At 45.4% G+C, this 24,158-nt stretch overlaps 1 protein-coding gene across 1 annotated transcript in view; it reads left to right on the top strand.

Moving 5' to 3' along the window:
• The window catches only part of SCNN1B (sodium channel epithelial 1 subunit beta), a 231,133-nt gene extending 207,654 nt beyond the window's left edge, over positions 1-23,479 (top strand). Inside the window, exons 9-13 of the mRNA XM_078664792.1 lie at positions 1,379-1,454; positions 7,082-7,139; positions 12,513-12,574; positions 18,280-18,355; positions 20,645-23,479. Coding sequence (XP_078520918.1) covers positions 1,379-1,454; positions 7,082-7,139; positions 12,513-12,574; positions 18,280-18,355; positions 20,645-21,001 — 629 coding nt within the window. The 3' untranslated portion in view covers positions 21,002-23,479. The remainder of the gene's footprint in view (positions 1-1,378; positions 1,455-7,081; positions 7,140-12,512; positions 12,575-18,279; positions 18,356-20,644) is intronic.
• The last annotated feature ends 679 nt before the right edge of the window (positions 23,480-24,158 follow it).

Genomic DNA, 24,158 nt, shown 5'->3' with positions numbered 1-24,158 from the left:
CATTATAGACTATCCTTGCCATATTAATTGTGTATGAGGCAACCGGTGCATTGGTCTGTTGGTTATATTTACTGCAATGATACATTGCTTTGGTCATTAATCATATATGATTCTAGTTCCTTTATCACATTTGATCTATCATTGTGTTAAAGGCAATGTTTTCAGCTTTCTGGACATTGAGCTCCGAGTAAACTTTCAGCTAATCAAAAAGGAATCCTATTTTTGCATTCTGAGTAGGGGATTGTGTTTAATCTGTCTCACATTAAACTTGTGTTTCTGATTTTGTGTAGGCCAACATTGACCTAGAGACTGTGTTTTAGCTGGTGTTTGTGAATTAGGCCGTATTAGGTTTTAAGTTTAGGTTTACCCTATGTTTAAGTAATCAATTCTTCACTCAGTTTATTTTGTTTAGGTTAGAAATAAGTTGACCAAGTGATTCTGTTTTAAGATACCACTGCATTGGCTAATTGATGATATTGTCAGCTGTAGTGAATTGTTCTTGGCACTCAAATTAGATTGTCTCTTGAGTAATTTAGTCATTTTCTTTAAGCTTCTAAAATATCACTCTCTTGATTATGTTTGGGATATTAGTCCATGGGGTGACATTTCTCTCACTGTTACTTTGCAGGGACATTGACAGTGTAACGCCAGGGGGGAAGATTGCATCTTTGGAGTGTTGTTTTGCGATACTGATGACTGAAGGATCTCTTTTTTCAATATTACTTCCCCTAAAAGAGAGATCCCATCCTATCTGATGAATATTGCTTTACAGTTCCAGTGACTGAGGGTCCTATCCTTTCAGTCATAAACTTTATTCGACAATTAAGTCATAAAAGCATACATAAAACATTTTTCAATATGAAAAAAACCAATAAAAACAATGCACTAAATATTTAAATAATTAAAAATAGATTAAACTACTATAGACTATTGCCGAATATCAATCTTAACGATTTCATAAAATTCTAAAATCAAAAGGAAATCCATCATTTTTATACAGAACAGGGAATATTGCACATAGCTCAAGTAAAAAAAAGTACCACGTATTTTCACATAGTTAATGCTGGTGTGTACCTAATAATCAAAACCCTTCCACCATTGATCGCATACGGATGACCCAAGCCCATTTTAAAAATCCTTTCAGTGTTCCTTTGCAGCATCAGTGACTGAAGCCTGTCATTTCAGTGACAAGCTACATGACTTTTGCAGAAGGTACCTCTCTGTCTCTTTATGTTCTCAGCTGTTCTCCATGAGACAGGGCTATATTTCCCATTGTCTTAAAAGTTGACCTGCCTCAACATTAACAACAATCACCATTTGTAATTTAAAAGCCTCAAGGCTCACGGGTTATTGTGTTTGTCTGGTTTGTCGCACACAGTGTCGTGTTATTACACCCTGCGGGATTCTGTCAGCGCCCGAGAGAACTGCATTAACCTCTGCAAACAGTCCTGCAAGTGAGTACTTTTTTCATCTGTGTTTTTAGGAAATAGAAGATTTGTACGATTATAACTTTTGTATTTATCATTTTTAAGTGTTGTAAATAATTTATCTCAACCTAATATAATGGTGCTCAGTTTAGCCGCCATGGAAGGTTGGAAGTCGCAGATGGCTGCGCAACGATTCAAACTGGTGGTCGAGTGCTTGGCTCATTGAGCCATCATTCTAGCCTAAGCTAGAGGCGCATTTACTCTAATGCACAGCAGAGCCCTGAGGATGCGGACTGTGTTCTTGGTACAAAATGGAGCAGGCGTTCCATTTCCTTCTACTATTCATTCTCAACAGTTCTTAATTCCCTGGTTTTTAGTGCATGTGAACGAGGACTACAACTCCCAGAGTCCCTCGGGATTTTAAATGGAAGTCCAGTTCAGATCTGGGGGTGGACAGAGTGTTGTGATCTGCCCTAAAATCTGGTCTGCAGGGGTGAACAGGCCCCTTGGTTTACCTCAGGTTAAGTGGTCCAAGCAGCAAGGACTTATTCTTAAAGTGAAGGAGGAAAGAGTGTGTGATGCCTGTGCACAAATACACAAAATGCTACAGTCAAAAGAAATTCAAGGTCCAAACCAGGTTTGGCTAAATGGAGAAGTACTTCGTGGATATTAAGAAGAAATAAATATCACTCTGTCTGGTAGTGTAGTATGCATCTTAGGGGGTTCAGATCATTGTAAATCTTCACTTCAGTCTCACAGGCTTCCTGAAAAAGAGCAACTCGAGGCGAAAAAACATAGGCAATTAAATGGTCATGCAAAGACCTATAACAGGCTCATGGATATATGAACAGACTCAGTGTACTAAACATTTATTTTAAAATCTTCATTTTATTCTTATAAATTCATAATAAAACCATATACAAAACCAAGGAGTATCTTGTATTGAAAATGAAAATCTATCAAAAGTCATATGTAGACATAATTAATTCAACAGTAAAAAGAAACTCTTTACAGCAGGTTTGCTTCTTCTTTTCGTATTTTATTTTTCTTTTTTCCACTTCAAGTGTTATTTTTCAAAGATGCTTCAAAATAAATGATGATCAAATACAGCCAGTTCAATTGATGATCAAATACATCAAAATACAGCCGGTATTATATGTGCTATTTTAGGTAAAAATTATAGTCCAATGTGTGTTTATTGAACTGAACGAAGACCGCAATTATTCCACCTTGTGTTATTGCATATTTGTATATTCAATGAGAAATATCTTGAATTCTAATTTATTTAGATTAAGGCCAAAAAGACCTTATGTATAACAAAGCATAATCAAAATGCTATGTGCATGTCCTGTATATAATCAGGGCGACCAGAAAAATAGAGAATTTTTTTTTAAATAAATAAAAAAACATTCATAAACATGGTATTTGTCCAGTAAAAACAATTACCTATGAGATAAATTTATTTATACATTGTTATTCAAAATCATAATAAAACCAATTTGATCCAAGGTGAGGCCAAAGAGAAAAAGAGCTTCAGGAACCCACCAGTTCTCTTCACCCCAAAACATAGTTCATCTGCTGCTCCCTCTGCAACAGCCGACGATCTATAGTAGCGGAGGCACTCAAGAAAGATAGGGAGGAGTAGTACATATGCTACAGGAATCCTGGCATCTGAGCTTGACTCAACATCATGTGATTCTGGACGAACTTAAACTTCCTGTAACTTAAAATTATTTGTGTAGACCCCACTTGATGTGCACAATCTTGTAGACCATCTCTCAACCCATCCTCATGATGTATAGTGCTTCATAGCCAGGTTTGCCCTCTACACATACCAATACATACAGACCATGGGTCAGTCCACTCCAAGAATCCCACAGACGTCTTACATTCAGCGGCACAGATACCTTTGCAGAGCACATCTAGTCCAAACCGAAGCCAGCATGGTTATTTTGTCTGACTTACTGCAAGCTGCCACTTGCTCTCTTTAGCCCAGATTTATTTTTTAAAAAGCATGGAACGCAGCACCGCAACTAAAAATGCCGTGCTGCGTTGCAGGACATATCTACAGAGACCGCGCTCTCCTCCTCTCTCCCTAGTGCGGCGCTGATTTCGGCTGCACTGCACCAGGCATACACCTTAGCACCATAGCTCAGGTATGTGTGCCTGAGTCCACCATAGGTTTTGTACTGGAACGGTAACCTTCCAGTACATAATACTCTACGTGGACACACTTCAAAACTTTTCCTGCTTTGCATGCGCGCTGCACTTTGCGTGTGTGCCGCACAGTACAGCACGCATGCAAAGTCGGAGAAACGCTCAACAATAACAATAAAAGCATTGCTGCTCTTAATGCCTCCTTTTAAATGGTGTTAACTTTTGGTACTAAGCCCCGTCTACAATTGTTTGTAGATAGGGTTTTGCGTCAAAATGCATGGGTGGTGGCATAGGAACGCCCATGTAATACCCCTTGGTGCAAAGCAATGCTTCGTGCTGCTTTGCGTTACTTTAAGGGTATTTTCCAGCGCAAAACAAGTTTTGCACTAGAAAGTAAATTCGGAAACAAACATTTTGTGCTGGTTAGCATCACTTTTGTGACGCTAATCTAGCACAAAATGTTAGTAAATCTACCCCTTAGTTGCTTCACCTGTGTGTTGTATGCATTGGGGCTTCATCTGCTTTGGTGCCAGCTGTGTCTGCACACCTGGATCTCCCTCTGAGTACCAAAGAATGCCTAAGCATGGATGTGCAAAGGTCATAGTTCAGTACAACGCATTGGCCTCTACGGCTGTGGTGTGACATGGGTGCATGGGACTAAACACTAGGTCATAAACAAACACCCAAGCACAGCGTGAAGTCAGCCATGTTGAAACATGAATATAAAAGAATAACAGAAAGTGCATTATAGTGATTATGTGAAGGCCTCAAAACGAGGGCCGAAACAGTTCGTTTTTATTGCTATCAACAACGGAAGATGTTTTGAGAGCTGGGAAATGTTCCAAAGTTCAGAGGTCTGAATGGTGAACATGCTACACCTGAGGGTCACCAGCTGTTGGGGTCACTTGCAACCTGGCAAGTGACCCCCACAGCTGGCAAGTGACCCTCCTGGTAGATTCAGGGCTTGCGTTGCAAGACACGGGGGCCTACATCACGCACTGTCCGAGGCGCTTTGCAGAGAACCTTAAGTGAGCGCTGTCAAGAGCCAGGACATTGTGTGTGAGGCAGGGATGATGCAGTCCTTGGATCTAAAATGGACGAGACGCCTGGCCGCTGTGTTCTGGTGCCACAGAGGCTGATAGAGAAGGTAGGCCAGAGCTGGTGGGGCTGTTCTACCAGGAGAGGACAGGGGTGGTGATCGCCTGTACTTGCCGGGGGAGCAGCAGAAAGAGGAATACTCCTTTCAGCATCCTTGGATCTGAAATGGACGAGAAGCCTAGCCGCTGTGTTCTGGAACCACAGGGGCAGCGCTTAATTTGAGCAGGTGCTTCCAGGTGCTCAGCACCGGCACTCCTTTCACAGGGCCGGGCTACAATTTCTGACCCTTCAGGTGGTGGTCTCAATATTAATTGTTCAAATTCAAAATAAAATGAATAACATACATTGCTTGGCGACTGGCTAGTAAATGTTCATTGGCAGGCCAGCATACTCCTGTCCAGGCAGGCATGATTGTGTATCACCACGTTAGTGATGATGTCATCACGCCGATCAAAAATCCAAGAAGTCATCGACAAACTATGGCTTGCATTCTATTCCCAGAGTATGCTGCACCCTGCCACTACCTGAGCCTAAACCTCCCATTGGATAATTGCAGCTGGGGGCTGGCTCATGACGGAGTTGAGGCAAGGAAGCTGCGAGAGCGCATTTGGAACTTTGGAGTGAGGGCTCTTGAGGAAGAATATACGAAAGTAAGTGTGGACTTTCCACTTGCTGCGTAGCCAGAGTAGCATATCCTGCAGCCATGCATAGCTGCTATCCTCAACGTGCTCGATGCGGCTGTGGCCCAAGACAACTATTGTGCGCCATGGCGTCCCCTGTAGATTCTGTGCGCTGCACCCCAGCATGGTAATTGCTGAGCGTGCATGAGTCCAGTAGGCACCACAGCCATACTTACCGGCATTGACAGCATTATGGCTGGGGACAATGCCTGTGCTGTAGCAGGCAGGGTCACAGCAAGCTGAGCAGTGGATGCCGATGCCGTTGCCATCCCTGGACCTACTAATTACAGGCAGCGCTAGCAGTGACATCACCTGCTGTGCTCGAGCAGCCGTCTGTTCCGCAATAAACCCAGTCATACCACACTGATTAATATATGCAAAAATACATTTCATTTGGTGTACATTTTGTTTTTGCACTCGGTTTAGGTAAGAAAGTAAAACACGCCATCTTCCACTTCTTTAGGAATGACAACAGGAAAACGCGGAGTTCAAAATAGCAGGGACATGTACAGGCTGACGACAGGGGTCACAGGCAGCAGCAGTGTTATAGATGAGAGAGAGAGAGAGCAGGAGTAAAGAGGAGAAAGAAACAACAGGAGAGGAGATAGATAAGACAGAGCTAAGTAGAAGAAAAGGAGAGCAAATCAGACACAAAGAGAAAGCAGCCATGACGTGAAGAAGAGAGCATTAAGAAGAGAGCAGATAGAATGAAAGGATGTAGAGGACAGGACAGAGGAAAAAAAGCAGACAAATGATAAAATGGAGACACAGCTAATCATTGCTAGAAGAGTGATAGTAAAGAGCCAAGATCGAGGGGCGAGAGGGCAGAGCATGGATAAAAGTGAAGAGGAAAATGGGCAGAGTTAGAATGAGTAGAGGGCAAATCAGAAATACAGGGAATAAGGATACACACCAGGTGTGACAAAGATGATAAAAAACAATTAGAGAGGTGAGCCGATCGACTCTTAGAGCAAAGACTTAGGAGACAGACAACAGATCAAGGTTAGAAGATAGAAACTGAGGCAGTGAGAGTGTTGAAAGTGGGGTCATCAGAGGAAGAAGTGAGCTGTGGCCTCCTTGGGAAAATGTTCAGCACCTGCACTTCTTTATTTTACAAATTAAGCACTCCACAGAGGCTGATGTAGAAGGTAGGCCAGAGCTGGTAGGGCTGTCCCTCCAGGAGAGGAAAAGGGTGGGGATCGCCTGTACCTGCCGGGGGAGCAGCAGAAAGAGGAATACTCCTTTCAGCATTCTTGGAGAGTGTAATGGGGATATGATTTCCTTTCTATTCAATACAATTTCCTCCACTTCCTTGCTCATTTGTTTCTGCTCATTTGGTTTCTCCCCGTGAACTTCTGTTCTGCTCCTCGGTTCTCTTGCTTTGTCCGTGGGCAGTCCTAAACCTCTGTCACCCCTCCTATGGCTCTCATCACAAGTTCTCTGATGCCACCATGAGGTCCTCTTCTCTTTTCCTCTGGTCCCACTGTCTACTTCATCCCCCCCATATCCATGTGCTTCATCTCGTGTCCTCTTACCCCCACTCATGCAGTTCTCTTTCTTTCTTTGTTGCTCTTCTTCTACTCTTCGATTGTCCACCAGTTCTCTTGGTCTCCCTCTCTATTTTATTCTATTGCTCCTTCTTAAGTTCTCTGACTGACTCATATTCTTTTCTGTTTTTAGTCTTTAACGTTGAAGGAATGTTCTCTCTTCCTCTTTTAGTGACACCCAGTTTTTAATGACCATCTCCATGGCAGAATGGCCTTCCGAGGGGGCAGAGGTAAGTGAACTGAGTGTCTTGAGACCTGTGTTTTTTAACTCCTTGCTTACAGAAGGTGCTACTTGGGGGGGGGTGGGGGGGGGGCGGGCTTATTCTAATGCAACTTGTCAAAGAGCACACTGAATGCCAGTCTGGAACCCTGTGACAAAAAAGGAGCGACGGCTAGGGCTTAAGTAGGTCCAACATACATGCCCCATACGTACTATACAAAAGAAGGGTTCGGAGTTCCTAGGTGATGTTATAATCACTTATAAAAAGCGTTCGCTTCTTTTATAAAAATGTAAGTGTACTACAGGTGAAAAGGAGGGGAATTCCTCCTTTCGGAACTAGGGCTCTCACACACCCAGCAAGCTAGGTGTTATGCTTCATCATTGGGCTTTGTTCCTCGTCGGGCCGGCGCTGCATTGCCCGACGGGCACCCTTAAAGGGGCTGTTTATCGGAGATCTTTTGTTCCTTGCCGTAAGGGTTCGGTGGGTGTGAGGACCCTAGGTAAGTGTAGATGTTGGAAGTGGTGATTGTAAAATAGGTAAGGGAATCCTCTGTGGTGTATTTTTTTCTGCGAGGGACCCTTCCTGATTAAAATTAAAAATAGGGAGGGGTAACTCTTTCTGTTCTAATGTGACAGAACGCGTACTCACCTCCCAAAAGGTCAACACGTTTCTCGCCCTATACTGTCATGGAGTGATCAATGGCGCTTCTTCAGGACCGTGTGAGAAAGAAAAAAACTATCTACATGTGGGTGGTGAGGTGCATTGCTACCTACCACTGGAGGCCCCCTTGGGTCATTACCCTTGGAGAGAGGAGGTGATCTAGTAAGATATGTAGTTAAGCCTCATCCGGTGCAGCGGAGTGCATGAGACCCCGATTGTGGTGTCTCTTTTCCTCTTAGGAACCCGTCGGTCGACCTATCCTGCTCCACCGCTCCCAAGAAAGTCTGGAACCCTACCACACACCTCAGAGCTTGCGCTCAGAAGAGTATACTTTGATAGCATGTGAGAACGGTAAGGCCCTTCGAATCGGTACCTTTGTGTTTCCGGTGCGTACCCTTTTACAGCCAACAGTGAAACTCAGTTGTTGCACACACTGCATCACCAAATGCGATGCAGTGTTGCAACGAAATTCGTTTTATTTATTTTTATGGTTACTTACCTTTTAAAGTCCGTAATCTATACATTACTACCCCCACCCTGCCCCTCCCCCTCCCCACCCTGCCCCTCCCCCTCCCCACGTCACCGCCCAGCCGGTACTCCCACTACCGGCCGCGGCTGGTGAAACTCCCTTCCATGTTGGAGTGCGCCTGGAAGGACCGGAGAACGTCTGCTTGGCACACTGCGATCTAGCATTTTGTACTGCTGCCTATGGCGCATCATGTGTGGCTAATTAAATCGTAATTTTTAAACTACGCTTTGCATTCTGGGACTCGTAGTCCTGGTCTGCATGTTGGCTCTATGGATACCCGCGGCTGTAAGGCGAGGCCTCTTGGCAGCTTCGAAGCTGGATACCAGCCATGACTGGCATGCCTGGGGATGGCGAAGGGCGTGCCCTGCTAGGACGGGTCCAAGGGAGCAGCCTGGTGATGGGTGGGGTGGCACACGGAGGGAACACGCAGAGTGGGTGCAGACAGCCTCAGACCGGTCTCATCCGACGCGCGGGAGCGGCGGTGATAACATCTCTCGGCTGTTCATTCATTGTGCTTCCTTCAGACGCGGTCACGTGAGGAGAGGGGCGGCAATTACTGCGCGCAGGTCCCCAGAACAATCCTCGGTGGTGCAGTCAGTGGGGGCCACTCCCCAGCTCTCGGGGAATTACAGCTCGCCTTTTCCACTCCACTGTTTGCTGCCCCTCGGTCTATACCGGCCCAGGCAGCTGGAAGTTATAACCGCAGGTGAAGCCTTCTCCTGGTGAACTAGGGCAGCGTGTGATGTGTCCTGGCCTGTAAGAGCTGTGCAGGCAGCTGAAAGTTACTTCGCAGGTGCAGGGGCGGCATGTGCCCTTCCCTGGCCTGTAAGAGCTGTGCAGGCAGCTGCAAGTTACTTCACAGGTGCAGGGGGCGGCATGTGCCCTGCCCTGGCCTGGCCTGTAAGAGCTGTGCAGGCAGCTGAAAGTTACTTCGCAGGTGCAGGGGCGGCATGTGCCCTTCCCTGGCCTGTAGAGCTGTGCAGGCAGCTGCAAGTTACTTCACAGGTGCAGGGGGCGGCATGTGCCCTGCCCTGGCCTGGCCTGTAAGAGCTGTGCAGGAAGCTGGAAGTTACTTCACAGGTGCAGGGGGCGGCATGTGCCCTGCCCTGGCCTGGCCTGTAAGAGCTGTGCAGGGAGCTGGAAGTTACTTCACAGGTGCAGTGGGACGGCATGCACTCAGTCCTGGCCTGTAAGAGCTGTGCAGGCAGCTGCAAGTTACTTCACAGGGGCAGGGGGCGGCATGTGCCCTGTCCTGGCCAGTAAGAGCTGTTCAGGGAACTGGAAGTTACTTCACAGGGGCAGAGGGGACGGCATGTGCCCTGCCCTGGCAGAGCTGTTCAGGGAGCTGGAAGTTGTTCCAAGAGGAGTGGCACGTGCCCTCTCCTGGCCTGTAAGAGCTACAGGCTGCCGGAAGTTACTTACTTCACAGGGGCAGAGGGCAGCACGTGCTCTGCTTTATGCTACCATCATTGGGTCGGGATAACGGACACGTTTGCATTTGTCAAAGACGCAAACCGGTTTTGCAATTACAAACTAAAATCCACTATAATCAAGCTTTCAATACACCCCCACATGGAAATGTTAGGAATCCTTTTCTTGACTTAACGGCAAAAAATCGACATAACAACAGAGGATCTAGAAAAATACAAAAACAGCCACTTTACATTCGAAAAATATATTATTGGACAAGGGAAACAACTACTAGGATGCAACTTTATTTTACATGAAGTGGGACTAAAACACGATTAGTAATAGCTGCTCAGCCTGCTAGTTTTAGTAGCAGGGTTCTGTATCTTGGAGCTTTAAATCAAGACTGTATAAAACAGGAAACACCTCAGCTCAGGGTCAAAGGTAGGGCGATGCCACTTGTGATTTCACTAGGGCTAGGGGGGAGGGGGGGGGTCAGGCTTTTTGGGCACGGTAGGTGGTGATAGTATAGGTCTAGCTGATAGGAGGGTTTGTGAAGGCTGAGTCAGATACATAATAATACAGTTGTTACTTATACTATGAATGCCCATTAAAGGTTATTAACTCTTTACCAACCCTTAAAGGATTGTAAGATAAAGAAGAATGGTAGAACGTCCCTAGTACGCACCGTTTTAGAGATATTTAATGTTATAACTATCAGATCAGGGGGTTGTTATGCAGGTTTGGAGTACTTGGGGCTTTCTTCATCAGTTCGGGTCTGTGGAACAACTCCCATAGGGAACAATGGGGCTCTGTTGTCTTATGGACGTGCAGCACCATGGAGAGCTCTGGAGCTGGCCGAGGTGCTGAAAGTATTTTACTGTGAAATCTGTAGAGGATAGCTTCAGTTGAGCCTGTCTGCAAAGGCGTGAATGTTTGAGGAATGAGCCTGGGTCTGAATCAAGGCAAATCAATGTTGATCAAACTTGCCTATAAATTAATTTATCCAGGTTTCATCTGAACACAGTTAAAATGGAATAGCTCATGTGGGGCACTTGGGTATCCAGTAGTTCCAGCATCCCTTCAAGATTTGGCCTTGGATATGGCATTATCATTTCTATACTGTTAGGTAACCGCAGGACTTAAGACCTATATCTTTGAATCATTGACCTTGGTCGATAACATTTCAATGAATCTGTTTGAAAAAGGAATCCGCAGTCTCACTGCTTGGCTAATGGATTCCTCAGTCTTTGATAACAAATATCTGGCCCATTGACGCGAACTACATGGGCTCGGGGTCTTAAAGTCCAGCGGGCTGCCTCTTATTGATGGTCGGGTATGAACCACACTTCATTTAATGGACCTTGTGAGCAGCACCGACAAGCTGCAAAATGGAGGTGTGGGGCCAATTGGTTGCTGAACTTCAGCACAGCCCAGCAGGGCCACGGAGATCCTGTGTATGGCTCGGGGATACTGTTCACATACGTAAGCCTAAATCTGGTGATAGTCTCAGCTCACACTGCATAGGACTGGGCTTAGAGGGTAATGGCGTCGGAGAAGGGATCACTTGGTGATGCCGGGAGCATCTTCACCAGGCACAATCCCTACTTCAGGTCTTTGGCCCATACAAGCAGCAGACGGATCGTCCTTGCCGCTAACATGGAGCGGTCGGTGTCCATACCCATAGACAGTGAAGAGTGTTAGTATTATTACCCTCTAAAAGGATCAGTGGGGTGACCCTAACCCTATATAGAGGAGAGAGGCAACTTTATCACCCCTACAAGAAGGAGTGGGATGGTTCTTGGGGTGTACAGGGAGCAAGGGGGTGATTCTTGCCACCTACAGTAAGCTATGAATGAGTCCTAAACGGTGTGGGAGGAGGGTTCCAGCTCACTACACGGTGCAGCAAAATGGACCTTGGTCACTTGCGTGGTGGGATTGGGTGGTCCTTGCCATCTACACTCTGCAGTTGGATGGATCTAGCCCCCAATGTGGTGCAGCTCTTACCGCAGTGGGCTCTCTGTCCCCTGATTGGTGCAGCGGGATGTCTTCCTTGTTTCCACCTCAGTAGAGCGTGACGGTTTCTTCTCCCTTCATGATGCACTAGGATTTTACAGTCCCTTGTCTCCACCATGGCACAGTGGGGTGGTCCTTTCCTCTTGCACAGTGCTGGGCAGCGGCCTTTCTAACACCGCTGTCCCCCCAAAAAAACCTTGTTTTTGATTTGCTCCTAACCCCCCTTTACCATTACCCACCCCTAAAACCTAAACTTATATATACTAATGTTGGATAACCCTTGACGTCTGCTGAAGTTTTGAAATAGTTTGTGTCCCCCTAAGAGTTAGTGGAACAGTTAACACTTCATGAAGGGTCCTGACCCTATAGTGAGAAGCAGTGGGGCTGTTCCACCTTATTTGTTTACAAAGAAAGTAGTTCCTCCACAGGTTTTTCAATGGTACTTGCTACAAAGAGGACCCCAGTAAGGGAGCTTGTCCTATGCAGACCGCAGGGGGCATCATCCCCTAAGAGGTTGTATAAGGAGCATAAGGCACTGTAAAGCATTCAGTGGAACAGCCGTATGTCTATTGCTCTTAAAAGGAGTGCTGTAGGGTCATGTTCCTATATAGAATGGACTACAGTAGTCCTTGTTCCTATTAAGAGCAACCGAGTGTCCTAACCGGCTAGAATGATGAGCAGTGATACTCCTTCATGTCTGCAGGAGGAAATAATGAACTTACACCCTTTCACCCCCAAAAAAGTTAACATGGTTTTTAACTTTTTCTTAGGATTGGATTTTCCATGTCCTGTCCTATGAGAGGGACCTTTCACCAAACATCACTGTGAACAGGTGAGTCTGTGTAATATGTATGTCCAGTGCATGGCCCATGATTTCATCTTGGGGCCAACTTTTTGAATTGTTCAACTTTCTGAATTATGTGAGACCCTTTGTGCGTATTTATAATTTTAGAACAAAATGTGGTTTGCCAGTACCCAGCATGACTTCATGCCAGATCACCAGGGATTCCACTTGAAAATAGCAGACTCGCGCGGGACATGTCTCTCAACAAGACATTCTCTGTGTGAAACTGTTGTTCACAAAAAAGACAAGAAATTGTGTAATGCAAAATTTGCAAGATGTTTCCTGAATTTTGCATCGCCCAAAATTTGGGAACTACGTACATTTCGCTAGTGCAGTTAAAGTTTTACCCAGGCCTCCTTAGTATTACAAAATCTGTTCACCAACACTAAATAAAAAAGCTGTGCACGTGTGCATCCATGGCCTGAGGCCAGCCTTGGGAACAGAGCCTAAGGGAGGCACTCTCCCAACCCTCCTGACTCCCCCGGAGAGTGTGTGGACCCTGAATGAAATCCTGTGCATGGTGAAGGTGGGCAGATGCCACCTGGAACAATGCAAGCCCCTTCCTCGAAGCTCTACTGGGCACAGGTTGCATAGACCAGACGCATGCACAGGTTGTACATCTACATGGTGAGGACAAAACACACTGGGCCTGATTTAGAAGTTGGTGGTCTTCTCGCTGGGACGCCACCGTGGCGGTCCGAGGAAGACCCCCAAGTCCTCTACAGTCGCGCCTGCAGGATTGCAACAGTAATCCAGGGAGGGGTTGTGGCAGAAGTGTCATGGCGGCGGGAACGTTTGGCTCATAGGAGAGCCTAAAGAGCATCCCGCCTCTGTGACAGCGTCTCCAGCACAACCATGCACGGTGTGGCTTGCACCATGTCGTGCATACCACAAAGTGCACGCACAACTGTGCACTTTTGCCGGTCTTCCCACGCGCAACCTCATGGGAAGATGTGCCCAGGGGCCTGTTGTGGCCCCCTTTACATGCCAATCCACCAAGCATTTCGTGGCGGGGTTCCCGCCTTGAAATGCTTGGAGAAAAGTCTGCGATTCCCGTATTCTTTCTCCATTGCCGCCATGGGATCCTGGCGGTGGTCCCTCCGCCACAATCGTGATCAGGCGGGAGCCCAATGCGATGGCGGAGGTGGGATCGCCCTCCACCGGTACGGCGGTCCCAGGACCGCCAACATCTAAATCAGCCCCATTATCTTTATATATCTACCTTAGAAGAGAGGGAAGAGTTGCTGAGTCTTAACTTGTTTATTTATGCTGCTGAATGGACAAAATGTGCAGACACAGCTGCACTTGTCCTCCTGGACCTGTCTACTTTCTTTGACACGGAGGATCACAACACCTTGCCTACACGAATCACCACAAAAAACAAGCGGCAACAATTCAGATCTCAGGTGGCCTCAAAAGGGACACCTACAGGTTTGTGTGGAGCCCACATAATCCAGTCACACTACTCAAGAGTGCCCAGTACCAAAAGCGCCATGGCACCATGCAAGTGGAAATAAAGCACTATGCAGGTTTTCATAAAATGACTTCCTCATGTGAATTTCCTGTAAGTTTGTTCCGCCCCCTCCTGAGTGGCAGTGATATCCATTTCCTGTTCAGTATGGTGAGAGCTCCCTGGGATTTCCGATGCATGTAGTGTAACCAGCAGCCCTGAGAACTCGGTCAGAACATCACATGGGTGTAGAAAGGGCTGGGGCAGAGTGGCTAGTGGTTTTAGATGGCCAGCCACAAGGCCCTGGTCCACAGGTTGACACTTATCCGACTGAAGGCCTCCTCGAAGCAATCTATGGCACTACAAAGCATGCCTTTATCACACATGCCTTTTCCATGCAGCCTTTACCAAACAGTAAAACTATATATATTCACATATACACACACACACAAATACATGCACGGCGAAGGCACAAATACTAACCTGCATAGTAAAGGAATGCACGGGAAAGGCACAAATACCTGCATGGTGCAGGCATGCATGGAGAAGGCACAAATACTTATCTGCGTGGTAAAGGAATGCATGGGAAGGCACAAACACCTGCATGGTGCAGGCATGCATTGGGAAGGCACAAATACCTGCATGGTGCAGGCATGCATGGGGAAGGCACAAATACATACCTGCGTGGTGAAGGCATGCATGGGGAAGGCACAAATACCTGCATGGTGCAGGCATGCATGGTGAAGGCACAAATACATACCTGCGTGGTAAAGGAATGCATGGTAAAGGCACAAATACGTGCATGGTGCAGGCACAAATACTTACCTGCGTGGTGAAGGCATGCATGGCGAAGGCACAAATACATACCTGTGTGGTAAAGGAATGCATGGGAAGGCACAAATACCTGCATGGTGCAGGCATGCATGGGGAAGGCACAAATACTTACCTGTGTGGTAAAGGAATGCATGGGAAGGCACAAATACCTGCATGGTGCAGGCACAAATACTTACCTGCGTGGTGAAGGCATGCATGGGAAGGCACAAATACCTGCATGGTGCAGGCACAAATACTTACCTGCGTGGTGAAGGCATGCATGGGGAAGGCACAAATACCTGCATGGTGCAGGTATGCATGGGGAGGCACAAATACCTGCATGGTGCAGGCATGCATGGGAAGGCACAAATACATACCTGCGTGGTGAAGGCATGCATGGGGAAGGCACAAATACCTGCATGGTGCAGGTATGCATGGGGAAGGCACAAATACCTGCATGGTGCAGGCATGCATGGGGAAGGCACAAATACATACCTGCGTGGTAAAGGAATGCATGGTAAAGGCACAAATACGTGCATGGTGCAGGCACAAATACTTACCTGCGTGGTGAAGGCATGCATGGCGAAGGCACCAATACATACCTGTGTGGTAAAGGAATGCATGGGAAGGCACAAATACCTGCATGGTGCAGGCATGCATGGGAAGGCACAAATACATACCTGCGTGGTGAAGGCATGCATGGGGAAGGCACAAATACCTGCATGGTGCAGGCATGCATGGTGAAGGCACAAATACCTGCATGGTGCAGGTATGCATGGGGAAGGCACAAATACCTGCATGGTGCAGGCATGCATGGGGAAGGCACAAATACATACCTGCGTGGTAAAGGAATGCATGGGGAAGGCACAAATACGTGCATGGTGCAGGCACAAATACTTACCTGCGTGGTGAAGGCACAAATACATACCTGTGTGGTAAAGGAATGCATGGGAAGGCACAAATACCTGCATGGTGCAGGCATGCATGGGGAAGGCACAAATACATACCTGTGTGGTAAAGGAATGCATGGGAAGGCACAAATACCTGCATGGTGCAGGCATGCACGGGGAAGGCACAAATACATACCTGTGTGGTAAAGGAATGCATGGGAAGGCACAAATACCTGCATGGTGCAGGCACAAATACTTACCTGCGTGGTGAAGGCATGCATGGGAAGGCACAAATACCTGCATGGTGCAGGCACAAATACTTACCTGCGTGGTGAAGGCATGCATGGGAAGGCACAAATACCTGCATGGTGCAGGCACAAATACTTACCTGCGTGGTGAAGGCATGCATGGGAAGGCACAAATACCTGCATGGTGCAGGCATGCATGGTGAAGGCACAAATACCTACCTGCGTGGTGAAGACATGCATGGGAAGGCACAAATACCTGCATGGTGCTGGCATGCTTGGGGAAGGCACAAATACCTACCTGCGTGGTGAAGGCATGCATGGTGAAGGCGCAAATACCTACCTGCGTGGTGAAGGAATGCATGGGAAGGCACAAATACATACCTGCGTGGTAAAGGAATGCATAGGAAGGCACAAATACCTGTGTGGTGAAGGCATGCATGGTGAAGGCACAAATACTTACCTGCGTAAGGCATGCATGGGAAGGCACAAATACCTGCATGGTGCTGGCATGCTTGGGGAAGGCACAAATACCTACCTGCGTGGTGAAGGCATGCATGGTGAAGGCGCAAATACCTACCTGCGTGGTGAAGGAATGCATGGGAAGGCACAAATACATACCTGCGTGGTAAAGGAATGCATAGGAAGGCACAAATACCTGTGTGGTGAAGGCATGCATGGTGAAGGCACAAATACTTACCTGCGTAAGGCATGCTTGGGGAAGGCACAAATACCTACCTGCGTGGTGAAGGCATGCATGGTGAAGGCACAAATACATACCTGCGTGGTAAAGGAATGCATGGGGAAGGCACAAATACTTACCTGTCTGGTAAAGACATACATGTTAAAGACTACTGTGTAAAGGCTTCGTGTGGTAAAGACTTTATTGTAAAGTCTTTTTCTCTCCTTGAAGTACCACTAAGCTCACCAACAGTAGTGCAGGCTGAAACGAAAGAACTAACCCCACCAGACCAGTAGGAGAGACACAGATCATATGGAAGCACCAATATCACGTAGAAAGATGATAGAAAGAAAGATGATAAAACACCTAAAATCTCTGCTGGAGAATTTATAAAAATTGGGAACTTTTTAGGTACTTTTTTACCAAAACTACAAAAAAGCACCCTGAACTGAAGCATTAGCTGTGAGATGTGGGGAATGGGGAGCAGCTGAGGAAACTAGATAAAAGGTGGTACAGGATGATGCCAAGGAAGAGGGGCATGCCAATATGTGATCCCAATCATGTACACTAGTTTGTACGTTAAGGCTGATAGTGTTCCCTATGTGAGCTTTTTTATGTGTTTGTATCAGCCATTCGTATTGTCTTATTGCCAATTTATGGTATATAAATTAACTTTTTCACTTTTTTTACATAATTCTTAAATTACGGCACTGATGGCTTGAAAGACACTTTATATTCTGTTTTGTGTAACATGTTGCTGCTTGTTGGAATCTTGTTAAAAGAAAGATTTTAGAACCTTGGATATCGTATATGAATGTTAGATCTCTTGGGGGGGGGGGGGGGGGTTGGTGTATTTTACTATGTGCATTGAATTGTAAATTAAAATCTTTTTTTTATCCATATGTATGTAATTTTGTAATTTTATGTGGACCTCTTCGGAGCTCCGTAATCATATTGGTTCCGGGGTAGTGTGCTACTCACCGAAAAAGCACTTTGACGCCTAATCAGGGGTAGTAGGCGCTATATAAATGCATTTCAATACAATACATAAAAAACTTGAAACTTGTCCCAAACATACAGGCAATTGTGTCACCCATCTGATGGACGCCCACCCTAAAGTATTGGCAGTAGAGTAGGAATTGGTGGGTTGCTGTCTTGATCATCCAATTACGCGGATTTAAATGTTCTCTACCGTGAAGTATACATGTGTAAATTATCACTATTAAGCCATGTTTGACTCATGCACACAGCTGATGTTGTGTTATATATTTGTACACCATTCATTAAAGCTAATAAAATACATTTAAAAAAACAACAAAAAAGCTAGTGCAGGGAAATGGGTAAAATATCTTTAATAGTTTCAATTAAAGTCAATGAGAACAGCCAAGATTTGTCAGCGGTTGTATGCCAAGCGTGTGCATAATCCAAAACGATTTTAGAATCCCCCTATACTCTGCAGCGGGACCAGGAACCTAGGGCAGATAAAATGTGAGTGGGCCAGGTTAGTTAATGGGCCTTTGCACTTCTTCACGCTGGTCATCTTCGTGTTATAGGTTTCCTTTCTGAAGCCATGGCGTGTGACTTACTGAGGGTGTTTTCTTCTTTTTTCACAGAAATGGCATTCTCAAATTAAATATATTCTTTCAAGAATTTAACTTCAGGACGATCTCGGAATCGGAAGCGACAAACGTGAGTGATAGTGCCATGACCCGGCGTCCATGGCTACAAAGCACATCTCCTGACACTTATTACGTTGTGTTGTTTTACGCCATGTTGTACATATATTGATATGTGTAGAGTCAAAGCAATATGTATGGACTATTGTAAGCATGACCAGAGCTGCTTCTATGTATGTTTTTATTTTTTTTAAGGTTTTATATAGCGCTCGCTAGACCCGGAGGTATCAGAGCGCTTTACATGAGTATCAGACCATTGTTGCAGTTACATTGTTACAAAGGTTACACAGTTATTAGAGCATAGCTACATAGTTACATGTTCAGTCTAGACAAACAATAAAGGCATATGCGTAAGGGAAAAAGCAGGCAAGGGGAGCTATTCAGGGGCAGTGGGTAGGAGCAGGGGAAGTATACAGTGAATGAAGGAGGGAAAGAGGAACGGGAGGGTGAGAGACACATCATGAAAGAAGTGGGAGGAGGGTGACGGGCACAAACTGGTAGACGAGTAAAAGCTGCGTCCAACGTCTGCGGCAATGTCTGAGGGTCGGCAGGATGAAGTCCGACGGACTGAGGGAGAGGACAAGAAACAACAAAATGGCTTGTGTAGGTGTCTATTTTGGGGCCCTCTTACTGGGCTAGGGGAGGTGTGGCTCAAAAGGCCCTCCAGTGCTTTGTATGTAGAAAAATTTGGCCTTGGCGCTACAAAGTGTATCTCGCCTGAGGTACCAACGCCCCCCGTGAAGGCCAGGTGACCGCTGATGTCTTTACCTCTCAGTGTTGATTTCCACCCAGTGCGCTCTCATGTTAGGTGCCAGCGCCCCATAACGTTCTGCCCGTTATCTTTTACGCATAAGATGAACTATAACTCTTACCACACCATCAAACGCTATAGTGAACAGTGTCCCCACACGTCGACTCATTATTATATAACTGTACTATAACCTGATATTATATAACTTGCATCACAAGACAGCATCATACAATGCAATGGGTAAACTTATGCAATAAAAGGAATCTCGCAATACATAAGGAATCAGAGACAACACAATGTAACACAATGCAGTGTGCCACAGTGCAACCTCTTGTACTAAAATGTAATGCATCTTGCAGAGATTTCGTGGGAGCATTGTGTGTTAGAAGCCACGTGTGAACATCAATCAGCAGGGTCGGATTGTGAGCTGAGTGGGCGTGAAACAGTCGACTCTGAATGTGGGCACTGAATGCCAGCCGGATGTGGGCATGAAAGGAAAGAGTCTGAATGGGGGCATTAAATGGTAGGCTAAGCAGGCATGAAACAGTAGAGACGGATTGTGAGCAATACATGGCAGGCAGAGTGGACATGAAATAGTAGAGCCCGAATGTGGGCATTAAATGGCTGTCGGAGTGTGGGCATGAAACAGAGTTTCAATGTGGGCATTACGTTGTAGTCGTTTTCAGTGCATTGAAGAGGACGTTCCAACTATCGTCAATTTGTGCACTGAATGGTCCACAGTACAATTTCATAGAATCTTCCCGCCATGTGCTCTGTTCGATTGTAGCTTCTGCTGAAAGTTGGCACTTGGCACACACCGTCCTTCTCCCATAGGACTAGTCTTTCACACATGTACAGTGCAGGAGAGGCACCTGTTACTTTGTCATTTTATGTGGATACATTTTCGGGTTCACCAAACACTCCCTTCTGTGTTCTTTTTTGCTGCTACAAACACCACGTGGCTCTCCTTCAAAATATCTATTTCTCCCAACATCATTTTCTATTTCATGGTACGACATCTTGTTTATTTGCTCCCAGAGAAGAGAAGTGGGATTTTTGTATTATGTTGCTCATTATGAAGACATAAATAGTACATCATGCATATGTAGCAATAATTAAATAATTAAACTCTTTACTTTAAACACCTTGAATTAAAACTGCGTGGACTTCTCATTCCTCAAAGAATTTGTTATAATCCACTATTTGATGTTATTTAACCTTTGACCTTAGATTGAAGCAAGGAAAATTGATAAACAGACTTATTTGAAGGATTTTGATATAGAGAAAGGGAAATTTTGCAGTTCATGGTCACACAGGATAGATAAATGATGAATGTGTCTTGTACGTAAAAGGTGATTAGAATTCTCATTGCAGAGATTCCGCCCCGAATGCGGAGACTACCCCACAATCGCGGGGCCTCCGCTGCGAGTGCGGGGACTCCCCCCACGACCGCGGAGCCTTCACCACGAGTGTGTAGGCCCTTTGCGAATCAGGCCCAGAGTCCTCACTGTTCATTACATGTTCTTATTTTGTCTTTCTCTCTCCTTACAGATTGTCTGGCTGCTGTCGAACTTTGGTGGGCAGTTTGGATTTTGGATGGGCGGCTCCGTACTCTGTATAATCGAGTTTGGCGAAATCATTATTGATTGCATATGGATCACCATCATTAGGATCATTGGCTGGCGCAAGGACCGCAAGCAGAAAAAAGCGCGGGCGCAGTATCCTGATGCTCCTCCTACCATCTCAGAATTTGTGGAACGGCAAGGCCACAGCAACGCCGCATTCGAAGAAGAAGATCTTGAAGAGGGTAGCATTCCCATACCGGGAACTCCGCCACCAAACTATGACTCTTTGCGGGTTAATCATGCGGACATCCAATCCTTTAGTAGTAGTGACGAGGAAGAATAAAAGCAGTGATTGATTGCACCATATCAGATCTCTTGTACACTACATCAGTGCAAAGATACCATCATGATCAAGAAAACAGGGACTTCATTGAGAAGGCTCAGAATGGACTCCTCCAAGAGTGTTAGTTGCCTGAAAATGGATGACTTTTGTTTTGGTCAACACCTGGACACTCTTTCAATTGCTCCACAAAGAAGAAACACACTTACCGAAAACAAGTAGAAAAGAGTCATGGGAATAATTTTTGGTAGCCTCAGTGCCACCCATAAGGGTGCAGTTTTCCCACTGCCAGTAACTTAGATTTGGAAGGATTTGTCTACGTATGGTAAAATAACCCAAGGCCCACCTCAAGAAAGTTTAAAAATGATAAACAATACTACTTGATTGAGTTGAGTGGGATTTAATTCCATACAGTGTTTTTTTTAATAGTTAACCTTGCTACAAGTTTGAATTTTGAATGTTATTAAATAGGTAGTATGCAGGTGTAAAATCACAGAATGTTTGAACTGACTAGTTAGTAGAACACACAAATTGAACAATACATGGAGTTATATTTTGATAAAGGGAGTTACCAGTTACATACAATATGAGAAAGAATGCACCTATTTTCTTCTAGCTGACATTGTATTATAACCGTGTACCTAATGTGCAGTGTATGAAACACAACTGTCAAAAGGGATTGCATGGGCAGGTTTTGGAGAGCAAATGGACAGGACTCCAAACTGGCTGATGCTGCTTCCTTGCTAAGAAATGTAATTGCCTAGAACCGACTCACATAAATGTATGGTTTTGAGTACTCTTATGTCCCAGTTCCTCCCTCTGACAAACATTGATAACCCTTTCCTTTCCCTGTGGTGGAATCAGAAATGTGGGCTTAGTAGTTCAACTTTTCTGAGGATGCAAGGTGCTCAGGCTGAGAGCTTGGGGTTCATTAGTTTTGTTGTTGCTCAGACAGAGAAACTGATTTGCAGACAGAGTGGACTTCCGGATGTCCAATATCAGGTCAACAACATATTGATGATAATGCTGGATCTCTCTGAAGCTTGGGGGCACCAGTGACTTTGTCACCCTTTAAGATTAGTTGTCGGGGTTAATAAGGGTGACAGTAACAGCAAGACCCTGGGCACCTTCATTTTTGTTCAGTACAAAAAAGTGTTGCTTAAAATGTAGTGTTCTGCAGAGTTTGTGTCTTTCAGCACCCCTATTTAACATTTATATTTACTCCTTCTGAACTGGCAAAAATGGGTGGACTACAGCCCCATACAAAGATCTGTGAACTCAAACTGGCTTAGCTTGAATGGTGGAAAGACTTTTCACGCTCTGCCATTACTCACAAATAGCCAACAACCTCTCAGGCCTGTCAATGTTACAATCAAGCAAGTTTGTGGTGTGTACTTGGATTCTTCATTAATGGGCCTTCAGATCAACTCTGCAGTGAACTAACTCATCCTTGAGCCCTTTCAGGGGATCAGGCAATTACTAGCAAAGAGCATCTGGCCAGCACTGCTCCAACCACTGCTAGACTCAGATTCAACTACTATTATGTCTTTAGATCTAGGCTATTGCAACTTCCCCATTTTGAGATTTTCTTTTGAGGTGCTGAGAAAAGGAGTATCTGTAGTATTCCAAAACCCATTTAAGCAGACCCATTTTTCCAATATTCATATTTTTGGGAGCCAGTTTGTAAGGAGAACATGCCTGAAAGGGTCAACATTTTCTATGTTTTGTAACAAGCCATTCTAATGATAACCAAACTCTAATAAATACACCTGGCAGATGAAAGACTAGTTCTATGTTTATGGTCTTGCTTGACAGCACAGCTGTCACCAGACAATTTTGTGAGAATCACCAGGAGAGGGGCTTTGGGTCCGCCTGCTTGTTGGGAGCCAGAATTACATGTTTTGATTGGGCAGAAGTTGTGTTATTTCACAAATACGTGCTTGCCCTCCACACAGCAATGGTCATTTTGTTTATTTATCCGGCTGCCTGAGCTTGAATGTTTAGGGGCAAATGCGTGGCATCGTAATGCTATTAAAGTGTCTTTGATAATTAGATAATTTATGTTGTTTTCCTCTGGCAGCTGCACAGATGCAATGGAGTTTTAGGTAAGGCTTAACAATGTAACTGACATCTGACCTTTTAACCTACACCAATATCATTCTACAGTTCTTTGCTTTCAAACAAACAAATACATATTCATTCCCAGTGTATTTACTTGTAATGCTTCACATTACCATACAACCTTCCTTTAAAGCCAGGCCTATTGGCATTACCAATGCTTGTTCCCATATAGGGAACACACAGAGGGGAATGGTGCCCATATGAATTACATCCAGCATAAAACTGCAAATAAATAAATCAGGGAATTTAAGATTGCTGCCTTAAGGATTCAATAACATCTACTCTTTTAGAATGTATAGCAGTGCCAGGCTGATGGTTCATTTTGGTGAGATAATGAAATAAAGGATAAAGTATAACACACATTCAACTAAACTCTTGGTTTAAAGGGAAAGGGTGGACTGTTATGAATTCAAAGAACTACCCAAGAAGGATAAACACGGTGGCATTTACTTTAGGGTTCATAAATAATTGAATAGAATATAACATGTAACGGCAGAATGGTACTTATTACACAAACACGTTCAGAGGCAAGGATTACTGTGACATGTTTGTTGGTGCAGAGAGCTCACTCCACCCAGGGGTGGCTCCTCCGTTATGGTGGAGGAGCGTCCCACTAGGTGGCAGCAGATTTAACACATAAAAATGAAATGATGATAAACCAATTTTATAATTTTATTTTTCTTCTTACCTGTAGTCTGCCAACGAGTTTGTCATAGGGCGGGCGTGGCCGGGCAGTGTGGGAGGAGGGGTGATGGGCACCACTAAGTGCGCATGGCAGTTTGGCCGGCCATCTAAGGCCATCCAAAATATCATGCGCACTTAGCATTTCTCCACCCGGCTGTGTTGACCAGCCAGGTGAAGAAAAGACACAGGTCCCAGGCACTGTCCTAGTGGCAAACCAGGCCGCACTGACCAATCCCAGCACTTCTCTCATGCTGGGAATAATATTCCCAGTTCCCAGCATGAGAGCAGCATCAGGATTGGCATCTGGTAGCCTGCGCAGTGTGCACCAGCCCTCGAGGCGAGAATGGGGAGGGGC

This window comes from Lissotriton helveticus, chromosome 10 (genome assembly GCF_964261635.1).
Source record: "Lissotriton helveticus chromosome 10, aLisHel1.1, whole genome shotgun sequence".
Taxonomy (NCBI): Eukaryota; Metazoa; Chordata; class Amphibia; order Caudata; family Salamandridae; genus Lissotriton; species Lissotriton helveticus.
This window is presented reverse-complemented; position numbering and strand designations above follow the sequence as displayed.